Source organism: Natrix helvetica (assembly GCF_964273705.1).
Source record: "Natrix helvetica genome assembly, chromosome: 7".
In the NCBI taxonomy this organism is placed as follows: domain Eukaryota; kingdom Metazoa; phylum Chordata; class Lepidosauria; order Squamata; family Natricidae; genus Natrix; species Natrix helvetica.
In genome coordinates, this window is record NC_138558.1 from 72915023 (window position 1) to 72942847 (window position 27825).

Consider the following 27825-nt stretch of genomic DNA (forward strand, 5'->3'; position numbering starts at 1 on the left):
ACTGTCCAAATGAAATGGCAGATATGGGGTTTCATGGCCTTTCCTGAAAATGGAATGAGCCTCCAACCAGTTATCTAAAATAAATTATACAGCTGGAAATCTTAGCCTTTGCTTTGTTTTCATTCCTATTGCATTTCCCCCCCTAATTTGTTGCTTATTCCTTTCTCGTTTGTGTTGTTCTCTCTTTTCATGTCTGTGTTTTCCCCACACACCCTAAACTTCTCCCGTTCTGAGCCGCCCTTTTCAACAACGCTCAGCACCTCCTACCGTTCCTCTCTCCAGGAAAAACTTCGCTCCTCTTCTTCCGTACCAAATTTCTTAAAATTCCTGGCTCCTGTAGATGAGAATGTCACCTCTGACTTTAGGAAGTCCACCAGGTAGGTGGTGGACAGTGGTGGGATTCAGCCCGTTTAACAACTGGTTCGCCGAAAAAATGCGAGTGTGTGCACATGCGTGGCTTCCGCTATGTGGCGAGGGTCGACCGCGCAGCCTTTCAGGGCCTGCTCCGTTCCATCTCTGCTCTCCGGGGCAGCGACTGCTTCCCTCGGCTGCGTCTCTTGTTGGGAGAGAGAGCGTCTCTTGTGCAATTTAGCAGCTCTGACCCGCCACTTCCCTCTACGTCCCATTCGGAAAGCGCGCAGCACAGAGAAGCAGCAGCCACGTTGAACACTGGTTCTCTGTGCTGCATGCTTTCTGGATGGGACTTCGAGGAAAGCGGCGGCTCAGAGCTGCTAAATTGCACACGAGACGCGCTCTCTCCCAGCAAGGGCAGCCATGGATAGAAGCAGCTGCTGACCTGGAGCCACACGGAGTGTCTCCGTGAGCAACCAAGCCTCAGCATGCAACGGCTGCAAGATTTCTGCTGCAGCGCTTTCGGTAAGAATAATTGTCCGGTAGTTCGAGGCCAGAGAGGGTAGTGGCATGCGGGCGGAAGCCCAGGGAAAGGCTGAAGCCAGGGAATGACGCGTCTCCCAACCTGGTTGAGGCGAGTGGTGACTTGGCAGAGGCTCCAGGGCAAGACCAGAGCCAGGGAACGGCGTGTGCCTGGGTCCCAACTCGAGGCGAAGGGCAAGCGGGCAGCATGCTTACCTTGGGTGAGCAGAGCAGGTGAGGTACGGAGATTAGCTGGATCGCGTGATGAAGGGGAGATAATATATAGGGCGGGGCAGGGCGGGGCTAGCCGATTTTACCTGTTCTCCGAACTGCACAAAATCATATGAACCGGTTTGCCCGAACCGGCCCGAACCGACTGAATCCCATCCCTGGTGGTGGACCTGCTCTTTCAATGGATCTGTGGTTCAGAAAGGGACTTCAGACCTGAGGGGGCAGTTTAGCAGTTGAAGTTATTGTGGTTCAAGTGAGAAAGAAAAAAAAAGTTTTCAGATTTGAGATCAGCTCCATATTGTGTCCTTGGCCCCCAGCACAAAACTGGTCTGCTGTTGTTTCCGTCTAAGATTCCGTCAACAGCTGTGGGATTGTGTGAAGAAAACCATATTGGACCATCTATGGCAGGGGTGTCCAAACTTGAGAACTTTAAGACTTGTGGACTTTAACTCCCAGAATTCCCCAGCCAGCATGGCTGGCTGGGGAATTCTGGGAGTTGAAGTCCACAAGTCTTAAAGTTCCCAAGTTTGGACACCCCTGATCTATGGAGATTCTCAGTCCTCCAGGTCATGGTTGCCCCGAGTCCCTTTGTGGAGAGGGAGCGGCTAACAAGTTAAATAAATAGATAGATAGATAGATAGATAGATGATAGATAGATAGATAGATAGATAGATAGATAGATAGATAGATAGATGATAGATAGATAAATAGATAGATAGATAAATAAATAAATAAATAAATAAATAAATGGTCGTCCCAAAGATCCTTTTTTATGTTAGAGGGTCGTTGAGGCCACTTGGAGGTTTACCAGTGTCCTCAGGGTCACGGGAGTGGGGCAAATGGGGTGTGGAGCCATCTTACAGTCCTCAGCAGTTCCAAGAAGGCTCCACACCCATTTGCACCACTCCGGTGACCCTGAGGACAGTGATAAACCTCCAAGTGGCCTCAACGGACCTCTAAAAGGATGCAAATGACTAGAAAGGAAAACTAGAAAGCCCAGTTGCTTCTTGAAAAAAAGGATCTTTGGGACATACATTTGACCATGTTTAGCATTTTCAAAATGTGAAACAAATGTCAAACACACATCTCTATGTCACGTTACTATAAGCAGCAAGAGAGTTGGTAAAATGTTATGGACTAGGTTTGAAAATAGGAGAATGAACAATATATTCTTCCCCGCAGCACGGGAAGTTGGGTGGGTTAAAATGCTTCTTTTATCCAAATAAGAGATTATATTTAATTGCTTCCGGATTTTGTGTTTGCCATGAGGAAAAAAATATATATGAGACTTTGATTCTCTTTTTGTAAATTAGACAGGCTTATTGTTATAGAAATGGCTTGTACATATTGCTGTGTAAAAGCAAAAGAGTTGTAGTTATTACGTTGCTACCTTTGACCGTGTCAAACAGAGTCAGAAGTTGGTGCCTTTTCCCTTTTTTTCCACTCCCATTACACTATACCCCTTCTTTTTCCCTTCTGACTTTTCCAGGTGTTTTTCTTCGTATTGTATACTTTGATCAACTAATTAAAAAGTTTTAACTGCGAGCAGCAAGAGAAGGTTATTTCTGAATGTTTTTGAGGATTCAAAACACCCTCCATGGAGTTATTTCTGTCAAGAAGCTCATTGTTTAAAGAACTAAGCTTTGTAATTTTCTCTTTTCTACTTAGATTGAGACTCTTTTAGACAATCTGTATCTTTGTTTCATCCCCCCCCCCAAAAAAAAAACATGTCTTGCAATGGTAGCTAAAAGAAATAAATCCTGTGACTTCTGATTTTAGAGATAACAAATCCAAGTCGACAGAAGCAGATGTGGTCCCCGAGACCCCTGTGAAGGCTCGACGACATTCCTGGAGGCAGCAGATATTTTTAAGAGTGGCGACACCCCAAAAAGGATGTGACTCTTCCAGTTGGCATGAAGGTAAAATCCATCTGTAGTTAAAGGGAAGGTTTCATGAATGTGTTCTGACCGAGGCTTCCCCTGAAGCAAACCCCTAGTCCCGACAAAACCCCCTTTTATTAATTTACTGTGAATTCTGCTCATTCACATCCAGCAAAGTCTTTCCAGGGAGGATTTACCGTCACAGACCTTCTCTGGCTTGGAGAGCTGCCAGGCCGATCTCTGTAGAACTTGGCAAGGAGTCTCGGAGAGTCAAGAACCAATGAAGTGAACTAATTGTCTCCTGCAAACTCCACTCCCCTTTCGCTCCTCTTTTATTTCCTCTGGGAGGGGCCATTCATCATCCACCTGTGGCCTTCTCCCAGGTCGACCCCTGTTCTTTAGCTGTTCCCTTCGTCTGGCAGCTCTGCGCATGCGCACACTGGGAACAGGCTCCAGCTGTTCTTCTGCCTCACTGATGTCTGACTCTGAAGGCAGCTGATAACTGTCAGACGGCCCTGGCCCCCTCTCTGCCTCCGACACAGAGCCCTCCTCAGAGCCTTCCCCAGACTACAGGACTGGTTGCATTCCCAACATTTGCCAGACATATTTTTAAAAATGTTAGCTAACCTAGCAGGTAGTCAGTGCCATCTGTAAAACATTTTATACAAATGTTCTTTATAAGAGGTTGCCATTGTTAATTTATGGTTTCCCTGCCATAGGTTTGGCCATTTCTCTAGTTCTGCATTACAGCCATCAAAAGTGATTTTTCAAGAGGCAGCTGGTTTTTCTTTGAAGACGTTTCCCTTCTCGTCTGCAAAGCTTCTTCCGTTCTTCACGTCGGAACTGAAGAAGCTTCTTGGATGAGAAACGAAGCATCTTCAAGAAAAAATGAAGTCCAGTTGCCTCTTGGGGAAAAAAAATCACCTATGGGACAATCATGACCTGGATGCCTGAGGATCTCCATGGGTGTGGATATATTTGCTACATTATTAGTAGCTGAAGGGTCTTGTAAGATGTTCCGTTTCCTGCTGGCCGGTCCTGATAATTATTTTTCCAAGGGTAGGATTCATCTAGGACAGTGATGGCGAAAGCATGTGCGCGCATACCATCCCATGCTCTTGCATGCCTGCACTATTATGCATGCTTGCGTGCCCACCCACCCCCATAATTTAATGCCCCCCACTCCGTGCCCCCTGCACATGCGTGTGTGAAACCCTCCCCTACTGCCCCGCACAGGCACGCATGGTTTTCTTGGGGCATGGGAAAGGCGAAAATGGCCTCTCCTCCCCCCCCCCCCCCGAGGCCCTCTGGAGGCCGGAAATGGCCTGTTTTCCAACTTGCGGTGGGCCCAGTAGATCTATTTTTCGCCCTCCCCAGGCGTCAGGGGCTTTCTAGGAGCCTGGAAAGGGTGAAAAATGGCCTAACCCGTAAACCAAAAGTTCGGGAACGGACTTCTGGGCTGCCTGTTTGGGCGTTTTTCTCCCTCCGGAGACTTTAGGAAGTTTCCTTGAAGCCTCCAGAGGGTGAAAAACGCCCAAAAAATCAAGGCCCAAAATAAGCTGGAGCTGACAGGGCAACGCCTCAGAAATGGCTCCAATGGAGCTCGCTCAGAAGCTTAAATACACCAAGTAAATGAGATGAAGAGTGCAGAGTAGAGAAAAGAGGTAAGGGAAGAAGAGGGGGAGAGGAGAGAGGGCAAAGGGGTGGGGGGAGAGGAGGAGAGAAAGGAGGAGTGGAAAGGGGAGAGAGGAGAAGGAGAGAGGAAGGGGAGATAGAGAAGGGAAGGATGACAGAAGGAGGAAAGGAGGTAGGGAGAGAGGGGGGAAAGGGAGAAGAAAGTGATGGATAAGGTACAAATATGGTGTATGGAGAGCAGACGAGCCAATAACTGTTTTTGGGAGTTGATGGTAAGATGAATTGACGTATAAATCCAAATAAACAGAAACAGAAACAGACGTAAACATTTAATAATACAGTACGATGTTGGCTATGTAATAGTATACATGTGATTATATGCTATGAAAATGAAATTAATTATATATGTATGTATGTATTTGTGTTACAACCCCTGGTATGCCCAAATATGGGAGGGAGCTCACTACTCCCCCTTTCTGTCCTTCGGCTCATTACAGAAAACCATCCAGGCAGAAAACCATATTTTTATTTTTAATGTTGCCTTTGCTATGTTTGTGTTGTATTTGTGCTGATAAATAAATAAAGGGAGACTAGTATAGATCTATTTCAAGCTATTTAGTGAGCTCCCACCCATATTTGGGCATACCAGGGGTTGTAACACAAATACATACCTATTTCCCTGGCTCAGCTGATAAGGAGGAGAGCCTGTGGCTTAGTGGCTAAGACATCTACCTAATATATAATACAGCCCAGGTTCAAATCCCAGTAAGGGTATGGCTAGCTGATGAGAGCTAAATAGCTTGAAATAGATCTATACTAGTCTCCCTTTATTTATTCATCAGCACAAATACAACACAAACATAGCAAAGGCAACATTAAAAATAAAAATATGGTTTTCTGCCTGGATGGTCTTCTGTAATGAGCCGAAGGACAGAAAGGGGGAGTAGTGAGCTCCCTCCCATATTCGGACATACCAGAGGTTGTAACACAAATACATACATATATACATACATACATACATACATATTATTCAGACAAATCTTCATATTTTTTTAAAAAAATAATTTCTTCCCCTCTTTTTGTCTAATAAGAATATTCTGAACTGGCAGAATTGGTCCCTAGATCACCGTTACAGCCAGTTTGTGAAGACGGTGCTTTCGGAGCAGCCAAAGAAGACAGAAAAATGACATCCAAAGAGTTGAGGGACCTTTGGAAAAAAGCTATCCTCCAGCAGATCCTCCTCCTTAGGATGGAAAAGGAAAACCAGAAACTGCAAGGTAAATACCAAATCTCTCCGGAAAAATTCTATATTTTTGATATTTGTACCAAAGGCACAAAAGAGGTCCCTGAAAGATAGTGTGTTATGCATTGCTTGCTGTGTTTCATAATCCTTAGTACTTTACTCCTACGGAGTTTACTTTATCTTGATAGACACTTTGTTTATTTGATAAATGACAGCTTTTAAGTCTTGTTCCTGGAAGGGCTGATAAGGAAACTCAGACTTTATCTCCTTTGAACCTACACCATTTCTGACAAATGGCAGCCCAGTCTCTTCTTGAAAGCTTCCAGTGATGAAGCTGCCACAACTTCCAAAGGCAACTTCTGTTCCTTTGGTTGATTGTTGTCACTGTTCATCAGTGTGTTTAATAATTATTATAAAATGGTTGTACATCATGCCTGCTTTACTGAATTGTTGTATGCCACGCAGAGTTGCTATATAAATTATATAGTGGCTATATAAATTAGATGAGAGAGAGGGAGGGAGGGGGAGCGAGAGAGAGAGAGAGATATGATAGGTAGATAGATATGATAGAGAGGCAGACAGACAGAAAAGTAGACAGTTGATAGTTGGTTTCCATGTCATGGGTGGCTATATGACTTTGATAGGTAGGTAGGTAGGTAGGTAGGTAGGTAGGTAGGTAGGTAGGTAGAGAGAGAGAGAGAGAGAGAGAGAGAGAGAGAGAGAGAGAGAGAGAGAGAGAGAGAGATGATGGATAACTAGATAGAAAGACAGAGAAGTAGACAGATGATAGTTGGTTTCCATGTCATGGGTGGCTATATGAATTTGATAGGTAGGTAGGTAGGTAGGTAGGTAGGTAGGTAGGTAGGTAGGTAGGTAGATGATAGATAGATAGATAGATAGATAGATAGATAGATAGATAGATAGATAGATAGATAGATGATGGATAACTAGATAGAAAGACAGAGAAGTAGACAGATGATAGTTGGTTTCCATGTCATGGGTGGCTATATGAATTTGATAGATAAATGGATGGATGGATGGATGGATGGATGGATGGATGGATGGATGGATGGATGGATGGATAACTAGACAGACAGACAGAGAAGTAGACAGATGATAGTTGGTTTCCGTGTAATGGTTGGCTATATAAATTTGATAGATGGATGGATGGATGGATGGATGGATGGATGGAGAGATAACTAGATAGACAGACAGAGAAGTAGACAGATGATAGTTGGTTTCTATGTCATGAGTGGCTATATGAATTTGATGGATGGATGGATGGATGGATGGATGGATGGATGGATAACTAGAGATATAGATGGATAGATAGACAGACAGACAGACATTTGCAGGAAATGCGTTGGTGGCCTTTCACCGGTGCGTCTGCCTTTAACCTGTCTGCCTTTTTCTCTCTCCTAGCTTCTGAACATGATCTGTTAAATAAGCGCCTGAAGCTTGATTACGAAGAAATCACCCCGTGTCTCAAAGAAGTGATGTCCGTCTGGGATAAAATGCTGAACCTGCCAGGAAGGTCAAAGATCAAGTTTGACATGGAAAAAATACACTCTGCTGTTGAGAAAGGTGAGGATATCTAATTCCTGAGGCATGCAAATATGTTGGCACTTTGGAAAGTGTATTGTTATCTTTTTAAACAGATGCAGTAACTGTTTATAAGAATACTAGCTGCTAACCCGGTGTTGCCCGGGTATTATTTATCCCAATCCCCCTTACCAGAGGGATCCCCCTTGTGAAGAACGGTGAAGCCGTTACCATGGAAACTCCACTGTGCTGTACAGTAGAAGCAGTTTTAAGGCACAACAAGCTGTATCTTAACAGAACTTGAATCCAAAATGCACACTATCACTGTCAAAGGTACTGTGATTTGACACTATAGATGTAATTCACTCTTATTCATTTCACCAGCCCAGGCGTTCCAGAGTTATGCTGGAACACACACACAAACATACACAAACACACACAGAGCCATTTATAGAGATAAAGATGGATAGAAGGATAGAAGGAAGGATAGATGATAGATAGATGATAGATGATAGATGATAGATAGATAGATAGATAGATAGATAGATAGATAGATAGATAGATAGATAGATGATAGATGATAGATAGATAGATAGATGATAGATAGATAGATAGATGATAGATAGATAGATGATAGATAGATAGATAGATAGATAGATAGATAGATAGATAGATAGATAGATAGATAGATAGATAGATGATAGATAGATAGATGATAGATAGATAGATGATAGATAGATAGATAGATAGATAGATAGATAGATGATAGATAGATAGATAGATAGATAGATAGATAGATAGATAGATAGATAGATAGATAGAGGTATAGGTGTAGATGTAGGTATAGGTGTAGATGTAGGTATAGGTGTAGATAGAATTATAGTGAATAGTTGTATCATGTTTTGAACTTCGAATTATAATATTACTGGAGTAAAGGAGAGTGGTATGATGTTATGGCCAGAACTATTTAAAAAGGCATTTTAGATGGGGGGGGGGGATATTTCCTATGAATTCAAAACCTTGCTCTGACTCTCAATTTACAGATCTTTTTCTAATTTGTTTGTCGGAGTTGGTAGTTCTTTGATTGGAGTAGAGTTTACTTCTTGATTATTGATCTATTAATCTTGATGTTAATCTCTGCTTATCTGGTACATAGAAGTAAATAACACCTACATTCCATTCAAAAGAGACAATTAAAAAACCCCAAAATAAAACAGAAAGATCAAAATACTTCCTCAATGCTAATCCATGCCCAGTTAAACAGAGATTGACACCAAGATTAATGCTAGACCCACCATCAAGAAGTAAACAATACTGCAACCAAGGAACTACCAACTTAGACAAGAAATAAACAACAGCCTAATCAAGGAACCACCAAGAAGACTCCCACCAATGCTGACAGAGCAAGCCACATGTACATAAACAGAGAACAAACCACACTCCCTTCTAGCACTGATGATAGTTGTACATCTCAACCCCAAGCCACCCCAACGAGGCTGTCGAAGTGATGTCCCGGTGTTTGGAAGCCGTCGGGGTCTGGATGGGGGACAACAGACTCAGGCTCAACCCCTCCAAGACTGAGTGGCTGTGGCTACCGGCACCTCGGTTCAGCCAGCTGATTCCATCGCTGGCCATAGGGGCGAACAATTGCCCCCTGTGGAACGGGCGCGCAATTTGGGCGTCCTCCTTGATGCCCGGCTGTCAATGGATGATCATGTGACAGCCGTGGCAAGGGGGGTGTTCCACCAGGTTCGCCTGGTGCGCCAATTGCGCCCCCTTCTGGACCGGGATGCCCTACGCACGGTCACTCATGCACTGGTGACGTCTCGCCTGGACTACTGTAACGCTCTCTACATGGGGCTTCCCTTGGGACGCGCCCGAAGACTGCAGCTAGTCCAGAACGCAGCTGCGCGGGTAGTCATGGGGAGTACTAGGTACTCCCACGTAACACCTCTCCTGCGCGAGCTGCACTGGCTGCCTGTGGTCTTTCGGGTGCGTTTCAAGGTTCTGATCACCATCTTTAAAGCGCTCCATGGCATAGGACCTAGTTACCTGCGGGATCGCATCCTCACACATACATCCCTGCGGCCAATCCGCTCTCACAGGGAGGGCCTTCTCCTGGTGCCGTCCACGAGGCAATGCCAATGGGCGACACCGAGGAGTAGGGCCTTCTCTGTGATGGGCCCAACCCTCTGGAATGACCTCCCCCCCGACATTAGAACCACTACTGACCTCCGCTCCTTCCGACAGAAACTGAAGACACACCTGTTCCGACTGGCTGGTTTGGCATAATTTATAACGTCTACCTCCTGGCATACACATTCTTACTGGTTTTTAGAGGGATAGTATTTTAAATTTAACCTGATATTTTAAACTTTTGTATTGATTTATTTATTTAGCTGTACAGTTTGGCATATTTTATCCTCCTCTCATACATGTATTTATGTAGTTATTACTATGTTTTAACTTGTTGTATTTTGATACGGACTGTACACCGCCCCGAGTCCCTTTCGGGAGAGGGGGCGGTATATAAACGCTAATAAATAAATAAATAATAAATAAATAAATAATATTATCTAGTTGGGTCATGAAATGTCTGCAGGAAAACAACCAAGCTCAGAGACGACCAAAGATCCCACCCTCTTCTTCTTCCTCCTCCTCCTCCTCCTCCTCCTCCTCCTCTTCCTCCTCCTCCTCTTCCTCCTCCTCCTCTTCCTCCTCCTCCTCCTCCTCATCATCATCATCATCATCTCTGCAACCCCCCTCCCTTCTAGCACTGATGATGTCTCTTAGTTGGGTGATGAAATGTCTCAAAGAAAAAAAAATCAAGTTCAGAGGCCACCAGGGATCTCATAGTCGTCCTCCTTCTCCTCCTCCTCCTCCTCTCTGCAGACTCCTCTGCCTTCTAGCAATGATGATGTTACCTAGTTGGGTAATGAAACATCTGCGAGAAAGCCACCAAGCTCAGAGAACACCAAGGACCACACAATCCTCCTCCTTCTCGTTCATCACTACCACCTCCTTCCTCTCTTCCAACCTCTCTCTCTTCTAGAACTGATAGTTACCTAGTTGAATAATGAAACATCTGCAAGAAAGCCATCAAGCTCAGAGGACATCAAGGACCTCACAGCCTCCTCCTCCTCCTCCTCCTCTCCAAATCCCTCTCCCTTCTAGCACTGATGATGTCCCTTTATTGGGTAATGAAATGTCTGCAAGAAAACAACCAAGCTCAGAGACTGTTCTGACCTAGGCTTCCCAAGAGCATGGAGCAAACTCCTTGTCCTGACAAAAAAACCTTTTATTAATTGACTGTGAATTCTGCTCATTCACATCCAGCAAAGTCTTTCAAAGGAGGATTTACAGTCACAGACCTTATCTGGCTTGGAGAGCTGCCAGGCCGATATATGCAGTACTTGGCAAGGAGTCTCAGAGAGTCACAAACCAATTAAGCAAACTAATTGTCTCCTGCAAACTCCCTTTCACTCATCTTTTATTTCCCCTGGGAGGGGCCATTAACTGTCTACCTGTGGCCTTACTCCCAAGTCGACCCCTGTTCTTTAGCTGTCCCCTTCGTCTGGCAACTCTGTGCATGCGCACACTGGGAACAGGCTCCAGCTGTTCATCTGCCTCACTGATGTCCGACTCTGAAGGCAGCTGATAACTGGCATAAGGCCCTGGCCCCCTCTCTGCCTCCGACACAGAGCCCTCCTCAGAGCCTTCCCCAGACTCCAGGACTGGCCCATCTTCCTCCCCAACCTCCACACTGTCCAAATCTGCTGCCAGCTCCACTGGCCACTGGGGGGCCACAACAGAAACCACAAAGGACCCCACAAGAGCAGTATTCCCCTCAGCTCCTTGCCGATGACATTTGCTGTCTGAAAGATATTCCAGGATAAATGAGCTTATACCAGCAGCATTTCAAGGCCATTCTGGAAGGCCATCCCCATTGAAAGCCATGATTTCTTTTTAAACCAGGGAGCTTGTACAGACTGTATGTTGGTGTCTCATTCACCCGATATTCTTTCTTTTTTCCCCCTCTTATCTTACAACCTTTTGAAAAGGAGTTCCTCGGCAGCAGAGGGGAGAGATATGGAAGTTTTTAGCAGAACTGCACCAACTCAAGCACCCACTTCCAAATAAGCAACAGCCAAACGAAACACCTTACAAAGAACTGTTAAAACAGCTGACTTCCCAGCAGCACGCAATTCTCATCGATTTAGGTAAGTCTGTCCCAGAAGCAAATCTGGTATTAAACTTGGAATGTTTTGCGTTTTGCATTTTAAAAAGGTTCATGTTTCACTTAGGGCAGGGGTGTCCAAACTTGGGAACTTTAAGACTTGTGGACTTCAACTCCCAGAATTCCCCAGCCTGGGAATTCTGGGAGTTGAAGTCCACAAGTCTTAAAGTTCTCAAGTTTGGACACGCCTGACTTAGGGCTAGATTATGGTATGTATGGAAGACGTTTCTTAGGGAGTGATGCGATGGCCTAGAGGTGAAGCTCTCGCCTCACAATTATGGAGGCCGTGAGTTCAATCCTAGGCAGAGGCAGATATTTCCTTCTCTGGCCACACTGAGAATATATCTGCCGAACAAAACTCCGCATTGGCAACAGGGAAGGGCATCCGGCCAGTAAACACTCAGCTCCATTCAGTTGGCCAGACTCCACCCCGCAAGGGGATTATGGGTCATTCAATGATGACGGGGGTGGGATTCTACCGGTTCAGATTGGTTCGGGCGAACCGGTAGCTCCAACGATTAGCTGGGAGTGAACTGGTTCGCTCCGACGATTAGATGCACCTGTCCGCCTGCCCCTGCGCTATACTGACCTATATCTTCTCAGCTGATTCGCGTAGCAGAGCAGATTGCCGTGCCTCAGCTGTTGTGTTACTCTCCAGCAGTAACACGGAAGGTACCATATTTTTCAGAGTATAAGAAGCAGCGGAGTATAAGACGCACCAAGATTTTGAAGACATAAATTTTAAAAAAAACTTTTTTGCATTCTGCAGGCCTCCCAAACCCTTTCTCTAGCCCATCATAAAATCTTCCCCATGCCTTGAAGTACTCCGATTCCTCTTTATCCTTTATTTGCATTGTCAACCTATTCATCTCTGCACAATCTAATATCTTTTTTATTATCTCTTCGTCTGTTGGTAGCTTATTTAATTTCCAATTTTGGGCAAATGCAATTCTCGCTGCTCTAGTTACATGTATAATCAAATAAGTATCCTCTTTCTTGAATTTCTCTGGGATAATGGCTAGTAAAATATCTGTTATATATATATATATATTTTAAGGGTCAGAGTATTTTGTTTTCAACAGCCAGTCACAAGGAAGAGGTGTGTGCTAAAACGATTGGCCAAAATAATTCCATGAAAAAATTCCTTATAGGTATTGGAAGCCAAGTTTGTCCCTATTGAGAAAGAAAAGCATAATGTTTTGTTATTGGAATAGAGGCAGCTTGCCAAATTTAGGGTATTTTACTACAGGTAGTCCACAACTTCCAACAGTTCGTTTATGGACCATTTGTAATTATACCATCACTGAAAAAAGTGACTTCTGACCGTTTCCCACACTTACGACCGTTGCTGCATCCTCACGGTCACATGCCCAAGTTTTAGACGCTTGGCAACTGACTCACATTTACTACGGGTTGCAGCATCCCGGGGTCACATGATTCTCATTTGCGTCCTTCTGACAAGCAAACTCAATGCGGAAGCCAGATTCACTTAGCAATTGGGTTACTAACTTAACAGTTGCAGCGATTCACTTAACAATGGTGGTGAGAAAAGTCGTAAAATGAGGGGGTAAAACTCCCTTGCTGAATCCCTCACTTTGCAGCCTAAACTATGGGTTCCATTACGGTCATAAGTTGAGGACTCCCTGCCTTTTGCTTCCTTCTGTAACACTAGAAACGACTTCCTGGGCTGGAAGATTTTCCAGCTGGAAAATTACCGAACCATTCCTGATTTGCTTAATGACTGAACGGTTCCCTGCAAGGATTGTTGTGGCCCACCAGTGGCCAGCAGAGCTGGCAGCAGATCTGGACAGTGGGGAGGTTGGGGAGGAACATGGGCCAGTCCTGGAGTCTGGGGAAGGCTCTGATGAGGGCTCTGTGTCGGAGGCAGAGAGGGGCCAGGGCCGTATGCCAGTTATCAGCTGCCTTTGGAATCGGACATCAGTGAGGCAAAGGAACAGCTGGAGCCTGTTCCCAGTGTGTGCATGCACAGAGTGGCCAGTTGAAGGGAAGAGCTAAAGAACAGGGGTCGACCTGGGAGTAAGGCCACAGGTGGACAATGAATGGCCCCTCCCAGAGGAAATAAAAGAGGAGTGAAAGGGGAGTGGAGTTTGCAGACTATTAGTTCGCTTAATTGGTTCGTGACAATCCGAGACTCCTTGCCAAGTTTTGCAGATATCGTCCTGGCAGCTCTCCAAGCCAGATAAGGTCTGTGACTGTAAATCCTCCTCTGAAAAACTTTGTCAACTGTGAATGAGCAGAATTCACAGGAAATTAACAAAAGGGGTTTTCGTCGGGACAAGGTGTTTGCTTCAGGCTCTTGGGAAGCCTCAGTCAGAACAGGGATTCACTTAACAACTGTAGCAAGGAAGGTGGTTAACAGGGGCTAGATTCACTTAATGACTGTCTTGCTCAGCAACATAAACATTGGGTTCAATTGTGGGCTTGTTTGTTTTTAAATATTTGGAAAGTGTTTTGCACGGCGGTACAGCTGATTTGTGTCTCTCTTCTCTCTCTCTCTCGTAGGTCGCACTTTCCCGACCCATCCCTACTTCTCATCCCAGCTTGGAGCTGGCCAGCTCTCCCTTTATAATATCCTGAAGGCCTACTCCCTCCTGGATTCGGAAGTAGGATATTGTCAAGGCCTGAGTTTTGTGGCCGGAGTGCTGTTACTACACATGAGCGAAGAGGAAGCCTTCAAGATGCTGAAGTTCCTGATGTTTGATATGGGCCTTCGGAAGCAATATCGGCCGGACATGACGATTCTCCAGGTAAAGGACCTGCATTATGTTTATTTAGTATTGCACCCACTTACGTGAACCTTAGACGGGTAAGTCCTCGACGTACAACCGCAATGAAGCCCCGAAACATCTGAGAAGCGAAGTCAATGGGCAAGCCAGATTCGCAATCAAAAACCGTGTGATTACGGTAACTTATCAAATGCACCGTTTTCTGACCCAGCTCCCCGAACAAGACAAACCCTCTGATATCAACTCAAAAGATTCCTTTATCGCGAATGTCAGCAGCCCCGGTAAAAAGTTTCTCTCGCAGGCTAACAGGTCCATCTGTCCAGAACATGAATAGTTGTCTGTCACACCTATTCATCTCCGCCCCCTGCCTTTTATCCCCAGAGCTAGAGTGGAGCCTCGCTACCAGTGGTGGCTCTTCCTTCCCAAGGACCGGCCCATAGATTTCCACTGCTCTCCTCTCCTCTGCCTTCTGTGCATCCGCGGATCAGGCACTGGATCAAGCTGTTCCTGCTCTTTCTCATCAGCCATCCCCTGACCTTGGGGCTGTTGACTCTCTATCTGAGGGCTGACGGACAGCCCAGGCTCCGCCTCTGTCTCTCTGTCTCTCTCTGCCAGCTTTATTCCCTCTTCCCCCTTGGAGCTCCCAGGTTGCCCTGACACTGACCGTGCCTCCTCCTCCTCCTCCTCCTGATTTGGCTTCTGGAGGGGCTGGCGGCTGACAGGCCACATGAAAAGTTGTACAAGGGGGCAAACTGACTTAACCAATGTTTCATTTAGCAATATAAAAGTTGGGGTCGTAACTCGAGGATTACCTGCATAAGTAGTTAGGCCTCGACTTACAACAGTTCATTTATTGACTGTTCAATGTTATAAAACGGCACTGGAAAAAGTGACTTACTGGGGACTGACTCATATTTATGACCATTGCCCTGTCCTGGGGTTAAGTATTCCAATTTTGCCACTTTCTGACAAGCAAAGTCAAGGAGGAAACCAGATTCGATTAACAAAGGTGTTATTCATGTAACAACTGCATTGATTCACATAGTAAGCATGGCAAGCACGGTGGCAAAACTCGCGTAACAAACGTCTCGCTTAGCCACATACATTTTGGGCTCAATTTTGCTGGCAAATCGAAGACTACCTGTATACACAACCCAGAGGAGGGTTTCTACCGGTTCGGCCCAGTTCGGCCAAACCCGAAATGATTTACCGTCATGGGTTGCCGGAGCCAGCAGAGACCCAGGCCTGCTACACCTCAGAACCGGTTCCCCGGTCAGCGTGGCATGCTTCTTCCCCAATTTTTAATGTTCTGCACAAGCACAGAACTATTTATGGGCAGCTGCGCATGGAACAAAATTGTGCGCACATCGAACCAGCAGTAATGCCGCAGCAACCCACCCCCGACACAACCCACACAATTATATATAAAAGCAATGGCCTTGTAAGTGGATGTCCGATTCAGCTGTCCCCGCAATCGTCTCTGGCGTGGCATCATGCAGATCTTCTGGGGAAGCAGAGAATGCACATTTCCATGGGCAACATTGTGCTTTGTGTTTAATAGTTTGCATATCAGCGACCACAATCGCAACAAGGGGAACTAGCTCACTTGGAAAGCGGTTATCTACATCCAGGTAGTCCTCGACTTACGACCACATATTGAGGCCCCACATTTCGGTTGTTAAGTGGGTTTTGCCCCGGTTTACAAACTTTCTTCTCGCCGTCGTTAAGGGAGTCACTGCAGTTGATAAGTTAGCCCACCCAGTTGTGAAGCGAAGGTGGCTTTCCCCGTGGACTTTGCTCGCCACATGGACGCAAAAGAGGATCACGTGACAACCGGGACACTGCAACCATCATAAATATGAGTCAGTTGCTCGTTAGAAGGTCGCAAAAGGAGAATCACATCACCCCTGGGACACCACAATGGTCATAAATATGCGTCAGTTGCCAAGCGTTCCAAATCTTGGTCGCGAAGATACCGCAAGAGGTCGTAAGTCACATTTTTCAGTGATGTCATTTCAAATGGCCAGTAAATGAACTGTCTTAAGTTGAGGACTGCCTGCAGCCGCATCTCCCGACATAATACATACTGCCCTCCATCTACCGCCGATTGTTCTGTTTAAAAATCCTAATTCTTGTTTCTTCTGTGTTTTGTTCTGTTTTTTTTTATTTCCTTGGTAGATCCAGATGTATCAGCTGTCTCGACTCCTTCATGATTACCACAAAGATCTCTACGATCACTTCGAAGCCAATGAGATCAGCCCCAGCCTCTACGCTGCCCCGTGGTTCCTAACCCTGTTTGCGTCTCAGTTTCCCCTGGGCTTCGTCTCTCGGGTGTTCGGTAAGTCATCCGAATGTCCGAAGGTTGAATAACTTCGGCCACCTCGTGAGAAAGAAGGAAGGTCCCTCCTGTTGGAAAAGGCCAAATGAGAAGGGGGCGGTTATTTATTTAGCGTATCATGAGAACATGAGAGAAGATCAGAAAACATACTGCCAATTCCCCGTGTTGACATTCCATGCATACCGTCGGCGGAGCTGGATGTCAGATTACAGTAGCTGGTTTGAGATGGGTGTATTTATTGGGCAACGTGATTTATGACACAGAGTGAGGGGAGGAAAGGAACAGGGGCAAAGTTCAGAAGCAGATAGACAAAGCAAAAGAAATGCCTGAGAATAAATTTTGCCTAATGAAGCTGTTAATAAATCACTAGTTTCTGTATTGAAACATCGGCTCTTATTAAGTGTTAGTTATGGCATCGTTGGGAAACTTTACACATACATACAGGTAGTTTTGGGCTTACAACAGTTCATTTAGTGACCGTTCAAAGTTACAACAGCATGAGAAAATGTTGTGGCCTGTCGGCCGCCACCCACCACTCCAGCAGCTGAATCAGAGGAGGAGGAAGAGGCATGGGAGACAGGGTCAGCATTGAGGCAACCTGGGAGCTCCGAGGGGGAAGAGGGAATGGAGCTGGCAGAGAGATGGGTGGGGGCAGAGCCTGGGCTGTTTGAAAAACCCTCAGATGGTGAGTTAATAGCCCCAAGGTCTGGGGGTGGCTGATGAGGAAAAAGAGGAACAGCTGGGTCCAGTGCCTGACGCGCGGATGCGCCGAAAGCAGAGGAAAGGAGAGCTCTGGAAATCTATGGGCCAGTCCTTGGGACGGAAGAGCCATCACTGCTAGCGAAGCCCCACCCTAGCTCTGGGGATAAAAGGCAGGGGGCATAGATGAATAGATGTGGCAGACAACTATTCATGTTCCAGCCAGCCGGACACGTCAGCCTAAGAAAGAAACTTTTTGCCGGGGCTGCTGGTGCTCTTAATAAAGGAATCTTTTGAGTTCAACCGACACTGCAACCGTCATAACTGTGAGTCAGTTGCCAAGCGTCTGAATTTTGATCACGTGACCATCAGGATGCTACAATGGTTGTGTGAAAAATGGCCATACGTCACTTTTTTCAGTGCCGTGTTAACTTTGAATGGTCACTAAATGAACTGCTGCAAATCGAGGACTACCTGTACACACAATTCACACAATTGTTTATAAAACCAGCGGCCTCGTAACTGGATGGCCGATTCTGATATCCACGCAATCGCCTCTGGAGTTGGTTCGTGTGGATCGTCTAGGACAGGGGGCGGAAACTTTAAACACTCAAAGAGCCAAAATAGGTCCTAACTGGAAGCCCCCCGTTCCATTCTGGAGCTGACCGGAAGTCCTATTCCCCCACCACAGAGTCTCCTCCTAGCGCAACATCCTTTTCCTCTACCTGTCCTAACTGAAAGTCCTATCAGTTGTAGAGCTGACATGCGACAGGGAGCCACAGCAGAGGGATGAAAGAGCCTTATGCAGCTCCAGAGCCACGGGTTGCTGACCCCTGGTCTAAGAAACCAGAGAAAACACCTTGTCAGTCTCCACCCTCCATTTTGTCCCGGCTTGGAACTGAACCAGATGGATATTTCTTCCAACACAGCCATAACTAAAGAGGAGTGGTACGGTGGCGTAGAGGTGGAGCTCTCACCTCATAATCAGGAGGCTGTGAGATCGATCCTAGGTAGAGGCAGATATTTCTCTCTCTGGGTACACTGAGAATATATCTGCCGAACAAAACTCCAGTTCGGCAACAGGAAAGGCATCGGGCCAGTAAACACTCTGCTAGCTCCATTCAGTTGCCCAGACCACTCCGCAAGGGATTATGGGGTCATTAAATGATGGTAATGATGATGATTATAGCCATAAGTAAATAAATGAACAGAAACTTCAAATAAACAAATAGAATCATTATCTTCAAACGCTCTTCCTAACGTTTCTCCTGTCTCCTCCAGATTTGATGTATCTCCAAGGACCAGAAGTTATATTTAAAGTGGCTCTGAGTCTTTTGGGAAGCCATAAGCCTTTGATTCTGCAGCATGAAAATCTGGAAACTATTGTCGACTTCATTAAAAGTATTCTTCCCAATCTAGGCCTGGTACAGATGGAAAAAACCATTAACCAGGTACGAAAGGGCGGATGATTGCCAGGGGAATGTAGAAGCTGCAAAGTGTAGAACGACTTCCTCATATAATTCAGACCAGTTATTTTTCCTAGCCGTAGGGGAGTTAAGATGTTGGAATTTCCTTCTACAGAAGTAACATAGTATTTCTAAACAATAGCCAGACCTGTTTTCAGATGTTTTGGGTAATGGGGAAGGCTATATATTCCCTACTGCATCTTCCTGTTTTGTTTGGCACGGGGGAAGCTTTGGATACTTGGACAACATCCTACCTTCTGCGGAGATTAGCGTGAATAGCCAAAGAAACATAGTGCCATGTTCTTGATCTGAACGAGGCTTCCCAAGAGCCTGAAGCAAACTCCTGGTCCCGACAAAAACCCCTTTTACTGTGATTTTTGCTCCTTCACATCCAGCAAAGTCTTTCAAGGGAGGATTTACAGTCACAGACCTTCTCTGGCTTGGAGAGCTGCCAGGCGGAGATCTGCAAAATGTGGCAAGGAGTCTCAGAGAGTCACGGACCAATTAAGCGAATTTGTCTCCTGCAAACTTCCTTTCACTCATCTTTTATTTCCCCTGGGAGGAGCCATTCATCGTCTGGCCTTACTCTCAAGTCGACCCCTGTCCTTTAGCTGTTTCCTTCGTCTGGCAGCTCTGCGCTTGCGCACACTGGGAACAGGCTCCAGCTGTTCGGCTGCCTCACTGATGTCTGACTCTGAAGGCAGCGGGTAACTGTTGGACAACCCTGCCTCCTCCGAGCCTCCCCCAGACTCCAGGACTGGCCCATCTTCCTCCCCAACCTCCTCACTGTCTGAATCTGCTGCCAGCTCTGCTGGCTACTGGTGGGCCACAACAGTTCTGTGCACGTTTTAAAAAAGCAAATTTGACACTGCACGGCCTAGTCTTTTTTAATGCAAAATCATTTTGAAAGGGTAACAACAACAATGAGGTGTACCACAGGATACATCGAACAATAAAAGTCAGTCCCTGTTTGAGGCTTTTTTCAGCCCATTGTTTCCCAAACAAAAGCCTCAGAAACAAGCCAAGAAAAGCCCCCAAAACAGGCCCAAAAAAGCCTCAAAATGGGCTGAAAAAAGCCTCAAAAATGAGTAGGAAAAAGGCTGGGAAAATGACGAAAAAAGGCCCCCCAAAAGGGCCGGAAACGAGGCGCGCAGAGGCCAAAATCCTCTTTTGGTTGTTGTTTTCCTCTTCTAAATTTGGGTGCGTCTTATATCAGCTGCGTCTTATAATCTGAAAAATATGGTAAGATGGTCTGATACTCTATATGATACGATGAGACAAATTTGATTTTCATGTGTGGTTTTTATTTTTCCCAAATCCCACGGCAGGTATTTGAGATGGATATTTCCAAACAGCTCCAAGCTTATGAAGTTGAATACTATGTCCTTCAGGATGAATTAATTGATTCTTCTCTGAATGACAATCAAAGGATGGATAAACTCGAGAAGGCCAACAGTAACTTACGGAAGCAAAACTTCGATCTCCTGGAGGAGCTGCAGGTACGGGCTGCACTTCACTCGTCACGTGTTAAAGAAGATATTAAGCAAGTCAAGACAGAAGTCGTATTTATTTCTGCTGGATGCAATCGAAAAGGAATACGTTTCCCTTGCTCAAAAATTAATTTGCCCAATTTTCTTCCTATAAACCAATTGGGATAGCCATAAGATTTGACACACACACACATTCAAAACGATGTCCCTGATTTAAGGTTTAAGAATTTTATACACTTGGAGCCACCGAGTCGTGCGGTGGCCTAGAGGTGGCGCTCTCGCCTCACAACCAGGAGGCGGTGAGTTCTATCCTAGCTAGCGGCAGATATTTATCTCTCTGGGCACAATGAGAAACCATCTGCTGCGAACTCTGCATTAGTGATAGGAAGGGCATCCGGCCAGCAAAGACTCAACTCCATTCAATTGCCCATACTCCACCCTGATGGGTTATTAAAAAGACCAAAAGAAATACACTCGGAGCCACCAGTATATAGACAGAGCAAACCCTTCTAGCACTGATGACGACACTTAGTTGGGTAATGAAATGTCTGTAAAAAAAGAACTGAGTTCAGAGAGCATCAAGGGCGATTACTATTAAGATCCTTTCCGTTATTCTTGATTTAAATATTATTAACAAATGTATTGACACCCATCTTACCATTTAAGACGATCGTTTCAGGGTTGTTTTTTTTTACAGTTTTTAAATGTTTTTAATATTTGTTAATGATAAGCATGGTAGGTATTCATTGTTTCCAAAGTCACCTGTTTGTGAGATGGCCAGCTGTAGAGATTAGATATATAAAAATAGCTGTGTGTGTGTGGGTATGTTCCAGCATAATTTTGGAATGCCTCAAGCAATTTCAACCAAACTTGGTACACAGATGACTTACTCTCTGGAAACAAATACTCTGGGGGTAACACACCCCAAACACCCCTTGGGGTGTGTTTTCTGTTAAAATACAGCCTGTTGTGCCTTAAAATGACTTCTACTGTACTGCGTAAAATGGCTTCTACTGTACTGCACTGTGGAGTTGCCATGGTATGAGCTCACAGTATTCCACAATGGGGTTCCCTATGGTAGGGGGGGAAATCCAACATTAGAAATTAGGAACGCCTTGAGCAATTTCAACCAAACTTGGTACACAGATGACTTACCCTCTGGAAACAAATACTGTGGGGGGTAAGACACCCCTAAGACCCCTCGGGTGTGTTTTCTGTTAAGATACAGCCTGTTGTGCCTTAAAATGACTTCTACTGTACTGCGTAAAATGGCTTCTACTGTACTGCACTGTGGAGTTGCCATGGTAAGAGCTCACAGTACTCCACAATGGGGTTCCCTATGGTAGGGGGGGAAATCCAACATTAGAAATTAGGAATGCCTTGAGCAATTTCAACCAAACTTGGTACACAGATGACTTACTCTCTGGAAACAAATACTGTGGCGGTAATAGTGGAGGGGCCAGCAGCCGACAGGCCACAACACAGGGACTGTCTCTTGCTGGTCACATCCACTGGAGCAGGGAGGCAAGGAACGTTGTGGGTCCCGACCCCTAAGGAGATACATTTGGCGGGACCCAGACAAAGGGCCTTCTCTGTGGTGGCTCCCTCCCTCCGGAACATCATCCCTCTGGAAATTAGACCGGCCCCCACTCTAACACTCTTTCAGAAGGCCCTGAAGACATGCTTCTTGCAGTGGGCATGGTGAACCCAGAGTGGAATGGGGTCCATTAAATGGCTGGTATGAATGTGTGTTGTTGCCAGGGTGGAGGGTTATTATTTCATTATTTTCATTTTTATTCTTTTATATTGTGCTATAGTGTTGTAGGAGGAGATATAAATTTTCTTTCTTTTCATATACATTTTTTAAAATTTCAATTCAAACATCATCTTCCATTAAACAGTGTGTCATTGGGTACATATGTTTTGTGCAAATATTTTATACAATAACGATGACAAATTACAGCCATATTTATTATTTTATCTCTTCTTAACTTAATACTAATATATATACACCATACCTAATACTATAACAATCCTCTTCTTAACTTAACTTAACTCCATTAAAACATTTTCTCGATTTCACTCTTCTGCTTTTTTTCCACTTTTCATATTTATTCTCTCACCTTATAGTAAAGAAAACGTATATTTGATACTTCATGTAATAACTGAAGCTAGGATTGGCATTTGCAAAAAGTTTTGAAAAATGAAGATACCCCTATGGATGAGAATGTGATTCGGAAAATATCAGAATGTGCAGAAATGAATAGGTTAACACTTGAAACTAAAGAGAAGGAACAACCTGATTATTACAATATATGGAAATTATTTTATCAATGGTTAGAGCCGTGATGGCGAACCCATGGCACGCCTGCCCAAAGTGGCACGCACAGCCATGTCGTCTGGCATGTGCAGCATTACACTTTCTGGGTTTCTGGCATACATGCACACATGACGATCAGCTGGCCTTTGCATATGCAGCTGTGCCAGAAACCAGAAGAGTTGGTCTTCCATTTTCCGGCATGAGCATGTGCGCCGGCCAGCATAGCAGTAACTGGAAGACTTGCTGACACATACACACACACGCTGGAAACTGTAAGTTCATTTTCCGGCACGCATATGATCCCTGGGCAGCTCCTCTTCCTGGTCGCGGCCCAGATAAGCGCATGTGCGAGAAGATTGCACATGCGCGAAGTCCTCCCTTTTCAGCACTCACTCGCATGCATGCTCCCTTTGCGGTACTCACTGCCGTAAAGGTTTGCCATCACTGGGTTAGAGAATAAATAGGAGGCGATATAAATTTTCTAAAGAAAGAAATGAATAAAAAATAACCTTCTTTCCTGTTGACTCTTCCAAGGTGGCTAATGAGAAGATCCAAAACCTGGAAGCCATGATTGAAGTCCTGCTTAACAGCGAAGGCAAACTGAAGCAGACCATCGTCACTCTGGAACGGGAAGGGAAAGCAATGTTTGAAACTCTCACGGAACTTCACACGCAGCCCGCCAACTCCAGTGGGAAAACTCTTCCATCCGAGCCAGGACGCACAAATGCCGCTAACTGAGAATGTAAGACTCAGAGTAGGAGGAGGGGGAAAAAGGGAGCACCGTTTTTTCTTGAGCAACTCCTAAAATTTTTCGTATCGTCCAGGACTCACCTTTTCTTCGTCTTCCCTTTTTCTCAAATCCTGTTGCACAGAAGGGGAAAGTGCGAAAGTGCTTACTCAACGTGGCAGGCCTCGCTCGTCTACGGCCCAGAGTCTTTCACGGAGTACACATACTGAGGAGTAGAACAACACACAGGAAGGCCTTCCAGCTTTGCTCTGATTTGACACATTTCCACCTGGTTGTAAACCTCGGGAGTTCTTTCCCTTACAATAACCCGCTTTTCGTTTGAAGTGTTTCACCGTAGTTCGCACCCAAAGCGTTTGGGGGAAATTCCAGGCTAAACCTCACGGGCTGCAAAACCTCTCAAGGAATTTCAATTCTAGAAACATGCCGGAGTGATTTTCTTTCCCATTTGAAGGGGCTACGCGGTACTCATTTATGACCGAATTTCTTTCTCCAAAGCGGAAAGTGCGTTCTACTCACTCGCGGGGTGTTTTTAAAACTTTACCGACACCGTGAACCCCAAAGAAGCCAAATGTCATCCTATAATTTGGGGGATTATTCTTGATTGGTGCCAATGTGATAAATGTGGATTTTTGTTACTTTTAATCAAATGCTGTAGCACAGTTGAATGCTTTGAGATGAGGGTCAAGGCGATATCGTTCCCTTCTCTCTGCATTTGCAGAGTCTGAGGCTTTCATATCTTTATAGTTTATGCCTTAAAATGTTGTTTTATTTATTTTTTGACTCATTGTGCCACAAGCCTTTGTTTTCTGAATGCAAAGCTAGTCATTTCCCATTTTAATCCCAGTAGCTCAGTCCAGATATCAAGCAATTGTAGCTGAGAACATTTCAAACATCACCTATTAAAAATTCCGGAGCCACCAACAAATAAATGAAAGATATTCCTATACGTGGGGCACTTAGAAGCTTATTACACTGAACAAGATTATGGTTTTAAAACAGTTTTATTTTTTTTTAAAGTTAGTTTTATTGTTTGCCATGAGGAGCACAGGCATTGTTGTGCATTTCAGGGTATTTGTCAAATATGCTAGGATTCATCACTGTGCAATCACAATTTTAATCAGAATATTGATTACGATCACATTTGTGATTTTGTAATTTGAACGTTGGTGATTTTAAAAGTTTTAACCTAGTTAAGCAATGATGATGAGACTCACTGAGTGGTTTGCCACCGACTGAAGTAAATCTGCACTTTGAGGCGTATCTGCACTACAAATGTAACTTGATTTAATAATTGTTTCGTCCTGGGAAGGGAAAAACAATTCCATTTTTAGGAGGGCATAATGGTCTCTGAAAGATCATTTTAAATATCCTTGTCAAATTAATTCATTTGACCCTTGAAAGGAAAGCGTAACAATCCAGAATCCCCCCCCCCCCACGTGATGTAGTGTGGTTATTTTTTAAATAAGGGTTGACTGCATTAAATAAGCAATGTTCTTTGGTTTTTTAAAAAAGTTACACTGGCTCCTTGGAAAATAACGGTTGAAATTCAGCATGTGGTTTTTGCATGGATAAATATTGGAAATGACAATCTCATTGACTTTGCTGTTGTTTGGTTGATGTTAAGGCATCATCACCCCCATGTTTATATCTTTGTTGTAATTATTTCCTATTGTCAGCATCAGACACTTGCTGCCCTATCTATATACAGTTTTAGTATGCCCAACAGCATTGGAATTTGGACTGACGTTACTCCACCTGTAAGTTTTTTTAACACTTAAAAAAAGCAATAAACGTCAAATTCATGTGTGATGGCTCCAAAAATCCAGAAAAGTCTTGTCTCGTCTCTTCTCTCCCCTTCCTCTTCCCTTTCCTTTCTTTCTATTACCTTCCCTTCCCTGTTTCTTAAACATAAATTTAACATTCCAAAGGTTTCTAGATTATGAATTGTGCTTTCTAGTTTATGGATTGATGTAGCTTCCTACTTACAACCTTTTCTTCTGGGTTTCTTAAACAGATTTGTGGTCGTAAGTCGAGGACCAGGGCCCTATACTTGCCGCAAAATTAAAAATGTGGTAGATATGCATTCAGTTTTGGTCGCCACGATGTAAAAAAGATGTGGAGACTCTAGGAAGAGTGCAGAGAAGAGCAACAAAGATGATTAGGGGACTGGAGGATAAAAACATATGAGGAACGGTTGCAGAAACTGGATATGTCTAGTTTAATGTAAAGAAGGACTAGGGGAGACATGATAGCAGTCTTCCAATATCTCAGGGGTTGCCACAAAGGGAGTCAAACTATTCTCCAAAGCACCTGAGGGCAGAAGAAGAAGCAATGGGTGGAAACTAATCAAGGAGAGAAGCAACTTAGAACTGAGGAGAAACTTCCTGACAGTCAGAACAATTAATCAGTGGAACAACTTGCCTCCAGAGGTTGTGAATGCCCCAACACTAGAAGTCTTTAAGAAGATGTTAGATAGCCATTTGTCTGAAGTGGTATAGGTTTTCCTGCCTAGGCAGGGGGTTGGACTAGAAGACCTCCAAGTTCCCTTCCAACTCTGCTATTGTATTGTATATCTTGCTGAATCCTAGCTTGGGAAGATTTAATGATTTTTTCTTCTTTTTAATGGCTGCAATGATTTTCCCTCCTGCTCTCTCCCCCAATTAAGTTTTGGGGTTTAATCTGCTCCAGGAAACTGAATGGCTAGAAAATAACCTGCAGCTTGCAGCCACCCCTACCTAGGTTGTTCCTTTGCCCCAGATTTATTTACAGAAGCTTTTGTTGGATGGACCATAGGGATACGGTAGCTATGGTTCGAATCCCTTGTGCTGCGTAACTGAGTGAGCTCCTGTAACTTGTCCCAGCTTCTGCCAACCTAGCAGTTTGAAAGCACGTAAAAATGCAAATAGAAAAATAGGAACCACCTTTGGTGGGAAGGGAACAGCGTTCTGTGCGCCTTCAGCATTGAGTCATGGAGATGTCTTTGGGCAGCTGGCTCTTCGGCTTTGAAACGGAGATGAGTACCGCCCCCTAGAGTCAGGAATGACTAGCACATATGTGCGAGGGGAACCTTTACCTTGTTAGATGGATGAGTAGGTTTTTATTCCTCCCACCTGCAGAGTTTCTTATCCGTTTTAGCACAGAACCTTCTTTTTGGAGGTATTATCCCCTGGGGGATCTTATATCTGACACACAGGAAGCTTTGTTTTAAAGTAGGAAGATCGCCTGGGCTTCCTCGCAGGTGCATGAAGGTGGATTCCCGAGACAAGATTTCCATCTTTGGGTTTCAGAGCAAGGCACTTTAATTAGTCTCAGTGTGCAGTTTCTCTCATTTGTTTTAAACAGATCCCTATTTTCCCCTTGTTTTCCTCCCCAAAATCTAGGTGCGTCTTATACTCCGAAAAATAAGGTAGTTCTCATCCAATCTACACCTATCAGGTTATTTTTTTGCAATCTACGCCTATCAGGTTATTTTTTTCAGGAGAAATAACCACTTGAAGATTTGAGGCAGATCTACCATGCTCGATCACTCGATCCTGTAGAATGTAATCTCTGAAGCTGATTAGGGCCTGGGATTTGTTATTTAGGGATTGGATTGAAAAGCACTAAGGCAAGGAATGCAACACCAGCATAGAATGTAGAATAATAGGCTTGGAAGGGACCTTGGGGGTCTTCTCGTCCAACCCTTTGTTCGAGCAGGAGGCCCTGTACCAATCCAGACAAATTTACAATACAATAGTAGAATTGGAGGTCTTCTAGTCCAACCCCCTGCCTAGGCAGGAAACCCTATACCGTATTTCTTCTTGAAAACCTTGAAAGAAAGCTTCGAAAGATAATTAAAAAGTACAAACAAAATTCTAAAACCAAAAAAACTAAATAAATAAAGAATACCATGCTTATATTAATGTTTGCCCCAAAAGACGCATTAGGGCTTATTTTCTGATTAGGCTTATTTTCGGGGAAATACGGTAGTAAATCCACCCATCTGGCTGGCAATCTTAACGGGGGCTTATTTGGGGGGTAGGGCTTATATTATGAGCATCCTTATAATCATGCTAGACTTATTTTCCAGTTGGCTCTTATTTTCAGGGAAACAGGGTGCCGTGTTTCCCTGAAAATATGACATATCCTGATAATAAGGTCATGCCACATTTGTTGGGTGGGCAAAAATGTAAGCCCTCCCCCAAAAATAAGACCCCTGGACAACCCCCCCCTCCGGCCAGGCAGAGCGCCACTCACCTACCTAACAGTATCCTGAAGGCGCCAAGCCGCAGGAACGGGGTAAGGGAGGGCAAAGGCTCACATTGCTTGGCGCCATCGGGATACTGCTAGGTTGGTGAGTGGTGCTGTGCCCAGCTGGAGAGGGGGGTTGCTGGGCA

At 44.7% G+C, this 27825-nt stretch overlaps 1 protein-coding gene across 7 annotated transcripts in view; it reads left to right on the forward strand.

Annotated features, from left to right (window-relative positions):
- Positions 1-25270, forward strand: part of TBC1D1 (TBC1 domain family member 1) — a 90899-nt gene extending 65629 nt beyond the window's left edge. For 4 of the 7 annotated variants that reach the window (XM_081959787.1, XM_081959789.1, XM_081959792.1 and 1 more), the window contains 10 exons: positions 258-377; positions 2884-3023; positions 5711-5896; positions 7285-7446; positions 11466-11624; positions 14165-14409; positions 16567-16726; positions 18707-18876; positions 20220-20390; positions 23236-25270. In XM_081959787.1, coding sequence (XP_081815913.1) covers positions 258-377; positions 2884-3023; positions 5711-5896; positions 7285-7446; positions 11466-11624; positions 14165-14409; positions 16567-16726; positions 18707-18876; positions 20220-20390; positions 23236-23439 — 1717 coding nt within the window. In that variant the 3' untranslated portion in view covers positions 23440-25270. The remainder of the gene's footprint in view (positions 1-257; positions 378-2883; positions 3024-5710; positions 5897-7284; positions 7447-11465; positions 11625-14164; positions 14410-16566; positions 16727-18706; positions 18877-20219; positions 20391-23235) is intronic. The other 3 variants (XM_081959790.1, XM_081959791.1, XM_081959788.1) reach the window with 2 other exon arrangements.
- Positions 25271-27825: the final 2555 nt, after the last annotated feature.